The sequence below is a fragment of the Lepidochelys kempii genome, chromosome 14 (assembly GCF_965140285.1).
Source record: "Lepidochelys kempii isolate rLepKem1 chromosome 14, rLepKem1.hap1, whole genome shotgun sequence".
Lineage (NCBI taxonomy): Eukaryota > Metazoa > Chordata > Testudines > Cheloniidae > Lepidochelys > Lepidochelys kempii.
Window position 1 is genome coordinate 19870407 of NC_136393.1, and position 14061 is coordinate 19884467.

The 14061-nt window shown below is 41.4% G+C and overlaps 1 protein-coding gene across 6 annotated transcripts in view; it reads left to right on the top strand.

Annotated features, from left to right (window-relative positions):
* Positions 1-14061, top strand: part of TBCD (tubulin folding cofactor D) — a 252394-nt gene that overhangs the window by 232395 nt on the left and 5938 nt on the right. For all 6 annotated transcript variants that reach the window (XM_078848698.1, XM_073311984.2, XM_073311991.2 and 3 more), the window contains exon 38: positions 11748-11857. In XM_078848698.1, the coding sequence (XP_078704824.1) occupies positions 11748-11857 (110 nt within the window). The remainder of the gene's footprint in view (positions 1-11747; positions 11858-14061) is intronic.

Genomic DNA, 14061 nt, shown 5'->3' on the forward strand with positions numbered 1-14061 from the left:
CAATACTGAGGAAAGATAGACTGAAACTGTTCCTTATGGAGCATCCTTGAGAGATCTGCGGGGTCCAACATCCTTCTCTCTCTTGATAAATATGCCTCACCAGCTCAGAGCACTCCAGTAATTTCCTTGGCACCAGCTTCATTAAGCAGAGACCATGAGCAACTTCAGGCTCTTCAAAGCCTTCTAAATGGAAAAGACCCACCTCCCCCGAGAGAGAGCTCAAGAGGGAAAAGTCATCCTAAGACAAAGGAGTCAGGAGACTTCACATCCTTGTGTGGATCCTGTTGAGGCTCCTACCTCTCCCAGTACTGAGATACTAGGACTACCTAGAAAGTAAGCCGCATACTTAAGTCTTCTGACAAGCAGCCCACACGTGGCATCATTGTTGGTACCAGGATTGGAGCCCTCCAAACACACGGACTTTCGAAGAAATCTGCTTCAGTTCCTTCTCCAGTACCATCTCCCTAAGGCAACAACCAACAAGAGCGCACAGCTCTGCCATCTCCAGGACCTCTAGATGTGCTTCACCCTGAGGAACTATGCCAGGCTCTAGGCTCATCAGTACCGTTCAGGTTCTTCTCCCATAAGGATCTCCAGACTATGGAGGAGCCCAAATCCCCTCTGCTGAGGGATACCAAGAGGACTTCCAGCCAGTATTGACATACTCTTCAGAGCCCCCTTCGGTGCTGGTGTGTCTTCATACAAATACTTAGCCGTGGGTACTGACATGGTCGCTAGTCTGCGTTGGCCCCCTCTGCTGACACAAGCCCTGCTACGGGCACCTATAGCTCATCCACTGGATGTGGGAGATGACTCAGAAGTCTCCATCCCAAGAGTCCACTGCCTTCCCATTCCATTCCAGCCTTTCTCCCTCCCTTCAGATATTTCCTGAAGACAAGATCCCCAGGAACCAATTGACAGACAACCTGTCAGCCTTGATAGGAACATCCCTGAGATCCAACTCCTTTCCATTATGTCCAACTCCATTTGGCCTTTTGGAACCCTTGAGCTCCTTATGGTGACCAGTTTTACAGGTGCTCTAACACAGAAGGACCTGCCAAAATCAACTGCCACCTCGGGATCCTTTTCCCCAGGAAGACCCTCTGAAGAAACAAGAGTAAAGGATAGAAAGATGACCTCCTTCTCCTCCTCTCCATAGGAGGCACTTATGCCCCTCCACCTCCTACATGGATGACTTTGGAGCTTTTCAAAACCTAATGAAACACATAGTGCAGAAGCTTTACAGGTCCCTTTGGAGGAAGTACATGAACCTCGGCATTCTTTGGTGGACATATTGCATACCTCCTGTCAAGGTAAGATAGGTTTACATATCAATGAGGCCTTACTATCACCAGCCCATATGGTATGGCAGACACCAGCAACCATCCCTCCCATATGCAAAAAGGTTGATAAGTACTGTGTGCAGGCCAAGAGTTTGGAGTATGTATTCTCCCATCCTTCCCCTAACTCTTTGGTGGTTGTTGCTGTCAGTAAAAGAAATAGACTATTAATTCAGATCAGCACGCTCTGATAAAGAACTTAAGTGCCTGAATCATCTTGGCTGCTCCTCAGGGTTGCCAACTATCAGGCCTTGATGGCAAAATATTACACTACAAATGGCAGCAACTTTTCACGTTTTATTAATCATTCACATCAAGGGAAGAAGGAGCAACTTCAAGCTCTCATTATGGAAGGACAGATGATCACAAAGGCTTCCCTACAGGCTTTTTTTAACATGTTCTGTGACAACTGCTGTTGTCATGCATCAAGTCTCCTGGCTGCAATCCTTTGACCTTCCCAACAAGGTACACAGTACTGTGGAGACCCTCCCTTTTGATGGGCCTAAGCTCTTCAGTGATGTCATAGATCTCTCCACTTGCTCAAAGACCAATTTCTTGGCATCTGTATGCCTTCGAAAAGAAGAACATACAGCAAGGCACAGACAGTACAGCACTCTCGACTAGTCCGCTACCCAAACTTCCTAGGACGAGCTAAACTCCCAGAATACGGTGCAGGTTCTGCAAGAATGGGCAGTCGTCTACAATGACCTCTCAGTCGGCGACCTCTTCCAAATAACCATTTTGACTGATTGGTTGAGGGTCATGAACCACTCCTTATACTGGATCTTCTGCTGCAGCAACCCATCCTCCATCCACCCTATGGAGATCACCTCCCATTTTCACCTCAGACAGATGGAGTGAAAGGGTGGTATCAGTGGGCTATTCCATCCAGTTCAGCTCTATCCCTCCTTTCCATTACTATTCAGGGACTCTTCTCAGAAGGGACTCTCAAAGCAAGAGATGCATCTCTCATGCTTTTGGGGGTGATTGAATCCCTTCCTCTAGTCTTCATCATGAAGGGTTTCTGCTTTAGGTATTTCCTAATTCCCAAGAAAAAAGGAAGATGGAGACAAATCCTGGATCTTAGGACTCTGAACACTTTTATCCTTAAAAAGTGATTCTGGATGGTCAAGCAGTGAGAATTCTATCTTTACATCCTGGGGACTGGTTCATCATCCTCAACTTCCAGGATGCCTATTTTCATATAGCCATGCAGCCATTGCATCAGCAGTTCCTAAGATTCATTGTTTGCAAGAACTACCAGTACTGTGCTCTACCATTTGGCTTATCAACAAATGCCTTCTCAGTCTTTGTGGCCCACCTTTGTTGGATGGGAAATCTTCCATATCTGGCTGACTGGCTCCTCAAGGTACTGTCAGCTACCAAAAAGGCCCTGGGCCTCTTGCACTCTCTGGCCCTTTGTCTCAACATTGGAAAAGTCTACTTTGATACCTATGCAGCCCCTCTAGACTCCACAACAGCCAGAACGTACCTACCCACAGACAGGTTTGTCACAATGTCCAGCCTCATTTCCACTCTACAACACAGCCCACAAAACACTGCAAGTTCAATTTTTGGGCCACTTGGTGGACTGTACGTTTGTAACATTCCATGCAAGACTACACTCCTGACGTCTTTGAGCCTGGCTCAGGTATATCAAAAGGGAGGTTCTCTGCAGTACTGCCAGAGAGAGTATGGCATCACCAACAAAAACAAACTTTCCAAGTAGGTGTCTGCACCATAGAGAGTCCTCGATCCGTCAACTGGTGGAAGGATCCCCCGAAAGGTCTGGGTAGAAGTTCAATTCTTGCGTCTACTCCCTGCAAAGATCATCACCACAGATGCCTCCCTGCTAGGTTCGGGTGCCCATCTCCAGGACTCTACAGATGAAGGCAAATGGACTTCCCAGGAGGCTTCTCTCCATATTAACATTCTTACTCCGGGCAGTCATGGCACTTACCATCATTTCCTGCCCAATATCAGGGTCCACTCAGAGTAATGATGGAAAACCAAGCAGCCATGTATTATAAAATTGCCAAGGAGGAGCAAGATCCCAGTCCTTATGTTCAGAGTCAGTAAACATATGGAATTGTTGCATATCCCATCAAATATACAGCTAAGTGGTTTACCTGCTGGACTCGCTGAGCAGGCATTCCATCAGGACCACAAGTGAAAGCTGAATGACTCAGTTTTTCAGGAGATTTGACTCACCTTGTGTTCTCTGGCCATAGATCTTTGTAATGCTGTCCAGCATGAAGTGCCATTGCTTCAACTCAGTGGGAGAGAACACTCACAGCTTGTTGGGAGATGTCTTCTTTCCCCTGGCTTCTCTTTCTGCTGTTTCCTTATCCTCAAACGCCGCCGCTACTCAAAGTTCTGAACAAGCTGATTCAAGAGAGAGCAGTGATCATTTTCATAGTGCTGTCATGGCCCATGTAGGTATGGTTCCCAGACCTGATTTGCCTACCTGTGTCCACGTCTTTTCCTTCCTCTGACAGCGGACCTTCTGACTGAGGAATTGAGCTCCATAATCCACCCCAACCTCTCATCACTGCATTTCCAGGTGTGATTTGTCTCAGTGGCTCTTGGGTATGAAACAAGATTGTTCTCTTGATATCCAGAGAGTACTGACAAGTAGTAGAAAGCCCACCACAAGGAATACTTACCGACAGAAGTGTAAGAGTTTCCAACCCTGGTGTGTCCAATAGTCTGTATCTCCTTCCGAGTGTCTTATCCTGAACATACTCAATTACCAGCTGAATCTGTGGACTCTGGGTTTGTCACTGAGTTCTGTTAAGGTTCACCCAGCCACTAAGACAGCTTTTCAGTCACAAGGTGAAGGCTTCTTGTGTTTTCACACATCCTACAACCGCGAGATTCCTTAATGGTCTGTCTAACCTAATTCCTCCTGTAAAAGAGCCTACATCCACCATGTTAGAACCTTAATTCAATTCTTAATGCCTTGTCTTAGGAAAAACTCCACATAAGCCCATGGGGACCTATTTGTTTCTTCATCTGTCCTTCAAAACATCATTCCTCATAGCTGTCACCTTGGCCAGGAGGATAGGAGACCTTAGAAGTGCTTATGGCTGATCCAGCACAGGTGGTGTACTACCACAATAAGGTGACATTATGCCCCCATTCTTGTTTCCTACTTAAAGTCTTGTGTTTCTATATCAATCAAGGTATTCAGTTACCAGTGATTTACCCCAATCCTCACTCTTTGAAAAAGGAAGCCAGTCTTCATACTCTGGATGTGATAAATGCTCTTGCCTTCTACCTAGATAGGATCAAACCCTTCAGAGTTTCTCCCAGACTCTTGATTACTGTCACTAAGAGAATGAGGGGGACAGCCACCCTCCTCCACCCAAAAATTGTCAAAATGGGTTTTAGGTTGCTCAATCCACTTCTATAGCCCTACCGAAAAACATACCCTGCATCAACATTTGTATAAGGCCTCGAGCTTGGTGTTTGTACACATATTTCCACAACACTATTCTACAATGTATGCTTCCAGAGAGGATGCATCCTTTAGCAAAGCTGTTCTTCAATCTGTACCATACCTGCTCCTCAGCTCCCTCCTCTGTAACTGAGGCAGTGCTCGGGAATCTCCTTACTAGCACCCATAGGGACAATAACTCCAAGAAGGAGAGGTTATTCAGTTGGTACAATAACTGTGCTGCTTTGAGATTTTTTTGTCTCTGTGGTGCTCCACTACCCTCCCTCCTCCTCTGCTTTGGAATCTTGCTAGGCTTTGAGGTTGAGAAGGAACTGTAGTGGTGGTGTCTCTGCCTGTCACCTATATGCCCTTGTACTGGAGCACAAGAGGCACAGGGCGCAGACACAGACCCATGGGCACTGTGGACAAAAAATGCTGATCAGAAGTGCATGGGCATGCACATGTCCTCATGTGGAGGACCCATAGGGACAAAACATCTCTAAGAACTCCAGTTAATATACAGTGTGACCGGGTCAGGCCAGATGGCTACAGGAGAGTAATAGAAGGCAGATCTATTAGTCCCAGGTTAATCACGTTCCTTTTCCCTGGGTAAGGTAACAAGGCAGTTCCAGAACAATCAGGAAGATGCTGGAACCAATTAAGGCAGACAGGCTCATTAGGACACCTGGAGCAAATTAAGAAGCTGCTAGAATCAATTAAGGCAAGCTAAAAAGGGCACCTGGTTTAAAAAGGACCTCACTTCAGACAGTGAGGGGTGCGCAAGGAGCTGAGAGTGAGAGGGTGTGCTGCTGGAGGACTGAGGAGTACAAATGCTATCTGGCATCAGGAGGAAGGTCCTGTGGTGAGGATACAGAAGGTGTTGGGAGGAGGCCATGGGGAAGTAGCCCAGGGAGTTGTAGCTGTCACACAGGTGTTACACGAAACACTATAGACAGCTGTGATCCACAGGGCCCTGGGCTGGAACCCGGAGTAGAGGGGGGGCCCGGGTTCCCCCCAACTCCCTATTGGATACAGGAGGAGTTGACCTGGACTGTGGGTCCCACCAGAGGGGAAGGTCCCTGGCATGTTCCCTGACCCACTACGTGGACCAGCAAAGATTGTGGGGATTGTTCTCCTTCCTTTTCCCCATGCTGGCCAGTAATGAGGTTAGCTGAGTGAACGGCAGGTTTGAGCCACTAGCAAAAGTGGCCAAACTGAGGGCTGCCATGAAGTTAATAGGTGGCTCCTTGCATAGGTGCTGACTCTGGGGCTGGAGCTACAGGTGCCAACTTTCCACTGCTCAACCCCAGGCCCTGTCACCACTCCACACCTTACCCCAAGGCCCCCTCCCCTGAGCCTGCTGCACCCTTGCTCCTCCCCACTCCCTCCCAGAGCCTCCTGTATGCTGTGAAACAGCTGATCGCAAGGGGCAGTAGGCACTGGGAGGGAGGGGGAAGTGCTGATCAGCAGGGCTGCCAGCAGGCAGGAGGTGCTGGGGGGGTTAGTGGGGGGCTGCTGATGTATTACTGTGGCTCTTTGGCAATGTACATTGGTAAATTTTGGCTCCTTCTCCGGCTCAGGTTGGCCACCCCTGCACTGCAGATTCAGTGAAGGAATACTAAGGGGCTAGAAAGTGAATATTCTAAAAATGCACTTTTGAATTCCAGAGTTACAAATTAATTACTATTCAGTCATTTCCAGTGCTTTTTTCATTACATAGTAGAAACTCCTAACAGACATCCTTTTAGATTCTATATAATTATTTAATTCTGTAGATAATTTTCAAAATGTGTTGGAGAATCCAAGGTCTCCACCTCAATTTAGCATTTAGATATGGATCTGGACCCACCCTCTGTCTGGGATATGTGTGTTGCACCTCCCTTCCCATATATCTTCATGAAGGCTTCAGATCTTTGGCATGCTGTAGGCAGTCCCTCTCCAAATTCTTTGTCTTTGATCATCTTCACAGAGTGGGGCCCAGCTCTCCTTCCTATCCTTTTTGTTTCCCAGTTGCTAAAGCCAATTTGGTGCAAGAATGAGCTGTCTTCCTCCCTCCCCCGCCCTTCTCTGGAGACAAAACTGGGATCTTTCCCAGACCAGAACTGCCCACCATGCTGCTTTCCTCTATGTGGTCCCTCCTCACCCAGCAAGGAAGAGCATACAGAAGATGAGCAGTCCTTCCAGGAGCCTCAGAAAGAGAACTTGGCCACAATTGCTCCCAGCAACTGTGGGACAGTTGCTCAGCTAGGGAAAAGGGACTCAGCGTCTGCTGAGTTGTTGGGGCCTTTGCATCCCCCACACCACCTAAGGCTCCCCTGGAACCTCTCTGCAAGAGCAGACAGGGCTATCTTCCTGGGTGGATTTGATTGAAATCAAATGGATTTAAATCACTAGTTAGGAAGACTCAATTTAATCATGGTTTTCTGCATAAAAGTGCATTCTTGTTGGTTGTTATAACCTTAATACATATTCTTCACAACTCAGAGATAGATGTAAGTTTCATTTTTAAGGTAAACACTAGACATTTTTAAAGTTATTTATTTTGAAAACTTTTCAGATTAGTTTTACAGCTATATCAAAAAATGAATGATTGTTTGGTTATTTCATTTACCAAAGATGATTGAAGCAGATATTTATGAAGTAATTGGGAGGTGAACTATCTCCAATTCAACAGGTTAATCATTAATATTTGGAGGATTTTCTTGCCATGCTGTTTTAGGAGGAGAACATCACCAAACAGACATTTAAATTGTTTTATTTAACTAAAACAACAACGTTATGTATTCTGGATTTTTTTCTTCAACAGCGAACATATAATATTTTAACAAAAAAAGCATATGAATTTTTGAATTTTGTTAAATATTCAAGTTTTTTAAAATTGTTTGTTTTTGTTAAAATTGTTTAACTAAAATAGTTAAATGAAATATTAAAAAAAAACCTTAAATAGACTGTCAGCCAAGTCAACATGAGAAACTTAAAATGTTGGCTTCTGCAGCTAACTCAGTTGTCTTCACCTTCATGTTCCTGTTTGTTCATAATCTGGAAAAGAAAAACAAGCTTTCCTACTTTTTCAGGTCCCAAACGATTTCTCAATTTGGAATGAATTAGTCCAAAGGAAGAAAATATTCTTTCTACACCGTCAGCAGAAGCTACTGCTGTTAAAAGTGAGATTATCACTTCAACAGTCTCTGAATCCAAGTGCTTAAGTGACTTCTACCAGTTCACTGGTGTGACTTTCTTTAAAACATCATCAGCAAACATATATTTCTCGAATGGTTCTCAAATTGGGTCTCTTTTTACAGCCTGTTGCCATTATAGGTTTTCCCTTCTAGTGAGAGAATGGAATGGTAGATCTCAAATCAATGAAGACGACACTTGGAAGGACCTCAAGACTTCCGGAATATGCTGCTCAAACAGTTCCACTTTTGTTTCTACTGCCTGTCCCTCCCTTCTCACATTTATCTCCAGACTACTACTTCTTGTCCAGATCTATTCCGCCCGCAACAATCTTGTATTCATTGAACTTTTTGAAACTTTGTACTTTTAGAGAGAGGTAAGAGATTGACTCTGTGTACACAAATTTGCAGAGGGACAATAGGGTTGAGGTCTATTATTTCTCACCTCCATATATATTTATTTAATTAAAAACATTTTTGCTGTTAACAAGCATGTTATCTTTGGAGACACAAATCCACAGTTTGAGAAATGCAAAACTAAGCATCTCTGATGGTATATGCTAGACTGAGCATTGAGTCCCATTGGGTAGATCGAAAGATTAACCTAAATAATCTATACAGAAGCCCCTGGAACCCCATAAAATTGGGTCCCTAATCCATGAACTATTGGAGCTCACTTACAAAACTTTTCTTAAACATTACATGAATACATTGTCTCATATTATAGAATTAAAATTTATAATTCCTATTGCATGATGAGATATCTTTGAGCTATAATGTATCTTAATTAAAACTATCTTTAGATAGGTGTTTTCCGCAAAAAGCATTTTACCAAAAAAATCCAATTTAAATTAAAAAAATTGGATTTTTTTTATTTACTTTTTTTAAAATCAGGGTTGGAAGGGACCTCAGGAGATCATCTAGTCCAAATCCTTCTCAAAGCAGGACCAATCCCCAACTAAATCATCCTAGCCAGGGCTTTGTCAAGCCTGACCTTGAAAACTGCTAAGGAAGGAGATTCCACCACCTCCCTAGGTAACCCATTCCAGTGCTTCACCACCCTCCTAGTGAAAAAGTTTTTCCTAACATCGAACCTAAACCTCCCCAAGTGCAACTTGAGACCATTACTCCTTGTTCTGTCAATAGGTCCCCCTATATTTCCTCCACTTCGGACAGTTTGTGCTCAGAAACCCTCTGTGGGTTAAGACTCAAAGGGCAACACTGTCCTCAGAAAAAGGGACCAACATCCTGATTTAAAAAAAACTGGGAGAGAGGTGCAACCCCAATATCTCCAAGAGGGGAGAGGTCACTCCTAGAAAGGAAATGATCGGGCTGCCAACCTTCTGCTCAGGTTAATCGTCACATCTGTCATGACCTTCGTAATAAAAGTAAATAGACATAATTTTAATTTACCTCCTGAAAGTAAATTCATATGGCAACATTTCAAAATTTTAATTGCAGATCTGCAACTATACAATAAAGACACTCATCCAAGGACCTTTGGTGTAACTTTAAAATCCAAACAGTCCATACTAAATCTAAGAATCCAAACCAACTCCAGTTAATTATGTATGTTAAATACAGTATAAGATGAGGATTTCAAAAGAACACACCTTTGGCCTAAGTCTGCTGCCATTGAAGATGATGGTCAAATTCTCATTGACTTCAATGGGAGCAGAATTAAACCAACAATGAGAACTTCTGAAACTTGTTCACACAGCTTGTATGTCAGTATGTTCATTATAATCCCATTTTTTAAATACCATATTAACGTATTATCAGTATCATCAGTAACTACCAAGGTTTCACCCATCTTACCTATTAATCTCTCTGCAGATTTAGGTCCCCATTCAATATGGTACATGCCAAATTTTAAGCATATGAATTGTCCCATTGGCATCGAGTAGAACAACTCATGTGCTTAAAGTTAAGTACCCGCTTAGGTACTTTTCAGGTGCTATCTATGTATCTTCCTATAAAAACAAACTCCTTTTGAAACATAATGTTTAAAAACAACAACCCCAAAACAATACTTAGCAGTAAAAGTTGAATATAAGCTGAAATTTGGCTTACAAAATCTTAAGCCCAGGGTGATCTAAAAAAAAAAAAAAAAAATCAGTTTAGACTGTTTTAAACTGATGAGGTTAATAATATTCAAGTGTAATCTTGTGTGTCATAACTCCAAAGTGACTTAAATTTTGAAGAACAAATTTTACTACTTTTGCTATTTTCAACAATACAGTCATCCAAATAATTTAAAATAAGAAGTTTCATACTGTGTTTGCACAGGAAGTAGTTTTCATAAGTAATATTACTACATATGGTTAATGTACCTTCCAAAATCTATATTTATAGTACATGGTATATGGTGATATAACAATTGTAAAGTAGCCATTATAATCTGTTGTGTAAATAATATATGATTTTAAAATGTTTTAAATAGGTATTTACATGGTAACCCAAACTACCATATTGCAATAACACTGTCATATTCCCATGAGAGAGTATTTTGTGGCCTCTAGTTAATCAATATTTAAATAAGCGCAGAAATCCTTCTGCTTAAACACTGAGGTTGTTACAGAAGTCAAAAGTGAAGAAATCCAAATTTCTTTCAAATTGCATCCTTCCGTTTTTGTTCTCTGCCCTGAGAGGTGCCAGAGTAGATGGATGAGGGAACCAGGCTGGCATAAAGGGAGTCATTTGGACCTTACGCATACCAGGAGATAGGGACTGACTGTTGCAGGGATCTCCAGGTGCCTTGATCAATGCTTGGATTTCATTGATGAAGCAAGGCAGTGTGTGTTGAATAGATACTGGATGGAGCAGATTGGGAAGCATCACCTATTGCAATAATTACTTCCAAACAAGCTGGGAGGCTCCCTGTCTTCTGTAGTAAAAAATAAGGGATTTATGGTTCTGAACAGTTAGATTATCTAAAAATGTATTGTCTTTCTAGACTGTTTGTTGTGTATTTGGCTAATTTGTCCACAACTAAGTATATACCAGCACAGAATAGAAGGCAAATAATATGAACCTTTCTTTGGGTGCCCTAAAAGTAAGTGTATCTGTCTGTACAGTAGTGCCCTACAACACTGCGTGAAAATTGCGTGCTAGAGAAGAACATGATATATTCTACAATGAATAAGTGAATATGCATCTATAGAATATAACGCTCAGAATTTTAAGCCACATTTTGAGGAACCACAGGGAACATTAAGGAGACATTTTCTTAAGAAAATCCAAAGTATATTGTTTGTTCTGCCAAAAAATGCCTGTATGACTCATCTCTCTCTACCTTAGCATTCCTGTTTGTAAAATCAGGGATGTACTTTTCTGCCTCATATATTTGTTGTGAGGGTACTATTTGTAAAGCACATTGCAATTCTTTAGCATCTTCCATCTGAGGAGCTCAAAGTATTAAAGTAGAACATAAATCATCAAATAGCCATCTCTGAATAAGTGATTTCATCTTAGGCGTGCCACACATTTAATAAACATTACACTCACAACACTTCTTTGAGATACAGAAGAAATGCTATAATATCCATTTTAGAGATGTTCAAACTGCAGCATGGAGGTGAAGTCACTTTCCCCAGGTTCCACAGCATATCACTGGCAGACTCGGGAATATCACTCCCAGTTCTGCATTCTGAACATTATACCACTTCTTCCACTAAAGTATTCTGAAAGTACTGTGCATAACAACTGTAAATAACATGTAGCTCTTATGTAGCAGTCTGGATAATTTCACTGTTTTCAGCAACTGTAAATTCTCTCTCTCCCCTTCTCTAGATAAGGAAAACAACAGCCAGTCAAGTGTATGAAATGTTGATAACCTACAGTGATATTGTTGATCCTGATATTCTGGATGAGGTCATGACAGTACTTAGTGATACCAACTGGTAAGTGAATTCATTGTCCGAGAAATGTTTAAAAATAAGGCCAATTTTAATAATTCTCATATCTATGAAATTTTTGTTCATGAGGAAAAGTGGAAAAGGAACTATAAATGACGTGACATCTTTAGCAAGATCCACTTATTGCTTTAAACAAGTTTTTAGGCCAAAAAGGGTATTGCTGAAAGGGATCTTCCTGCCTTGCAAGCTTGTATATTGTATATCATATATTGGTGGTAAATAAAGGTGCTGTGGTTTTATTTTTACTTGTCCAATGGTGTTTACTAAAATACCCATAATTTCTAATAAAGAAAAAGGGGAGGAAGTCCTGGAAGTTTGTTGTGATTCCACAATGCATTTCTTTTGTGTAACAGACAAACCTCAATTGCAGACACGTTTTCTTGGCATTCTTGAGCACTTCCAGTATTCTGAGAAAGGGTGGTATATGGGCAAAGAGTTGAAAAGTGTCATAATGAGAAGAATTACTCCTATTTTCCTATGAAATATAGGTTTCAGAAATGTTGAAACCTCCTTCAAACAAATATTCTGAAATAGAGTAGTCTGACATTCCCCAGTGGAACTTTCATATTGTAGTATTAATTAAATAATACAATTTAAACTACCTTCTGGTGTCTTTGTCATTAAACCTCTTCTGGAAAGAAGGCCTGGCATGCAATTGTGAATTAATATAGCTAAATGTACCACAACTACTTGCCAGAATTTTGAGTAATTTCTATTACTCTTTTCGAAGAACTCTTTTATCAAATGCTCTGCTGTAATGGCAACATTGTCTTGTCCATGCCAGGTGCAGTGGGTTATCACTGACCCAAAGGTATTAAAATGTCAGTCAGAGGTAGTGTGGGCTCAGTTTCTGGTTGTAGTCTTTCACTTGAAATTCACCTAGTGGTGAAAAAAAGGACTTTTAGCAGTCTTACACACAACAAAATAACAGAACAGAAACACGACTATAGGAAAACTGAATGCTATAAGAACTGCTGATTATATTTATGCCTAAATGTTCATTTTTTCACAGCTTTACTTAGTGTTGCATTATGAGCCTGAAATATGAATCATTAGGCGAGAGAGACTCTGATTATATAGTTCTAGATCCACAGAGGATGTAGCATAGGTGTTTTAAAGGTCTCACTGCTTAAAAGATAAATTAGTTCATTTTTTGACTACCCTTTTTGATGCCCTTTTCCTTACCAGTATTTTCTTAGTTCTGTGAATGCAACAAGTTATGTTCTAATCATTGTATTACAATAGATGTGTTCATGACTTAAACATTTCCAAACTTTCCCTTTTTCGTGAATTTTGTTGTCTTCAAGGAACAAGTAGACTTAGGACATGCTTTCACAGTTTCTCTGAAGCCATGTAAAAACACATTGGCATTAGTCACTGATTTTGAATAATTGTTCTGCATGAACTTAAGTGGAATTTCCATTTGGACAGCTTGTTTTTGGCAAACTAAACAGTGCTGGATCTGAAACTCTGGGGAATTATTTTATGCCACAGTTTAATCTCATTCTGCTCTGAAATTCCTGACTGGTGATAGATTTTAAAGTAAATGATGTGTCGTGTTTGTTTAAAGGCTGTCAGTATAATGATTGGCTGCTACTACTTTTCTTAATCTTTCAGTACAGAATTAGAACAGCTATATGAGCTTTTCTCAGATTTGCAGAATCTATTTCTTTTCAGTCTTATGTCTTACATTACCACATGAACTCTACAATTAAAATAATTTGTTTCCACAAACTTTTGAAATTGCTCCTCTTGTGTTAATATCTTTCAGTGCTCACTCAGAAAGTTAAAGGTTGTTTAGCTATTTTGGCATTAAATCCCTCTTTCATCTCCATAAATTGTGAAGAAGGGAGGGAGCAGTGGCTGTTGCTATATCATATACAGAACAAGTTCAGAAATAATGCTGAGACAAGCAACTGGTTTGAGAACAGTGTTGTTTGTATGGTAGATTCCTCCTTCTTAATTTGTCACTGAAGTAATCAAATGAAAAGAGGAATATTTAAATCAAAATCACTACGGAAAATATGGTGGTTACAGGCCTGGTCTTAAATTAGTCAGCCATCAGAACCCTGCCCTGTACTCACTAAAATTATGCGGCTGCCTGCCTGTTCTATTCTCTGTTGGTCCAGTGCTTAGTATACACCCCAAATTCAAATACAAGTCTAATACTTTGAGATTTAAGATAGAGT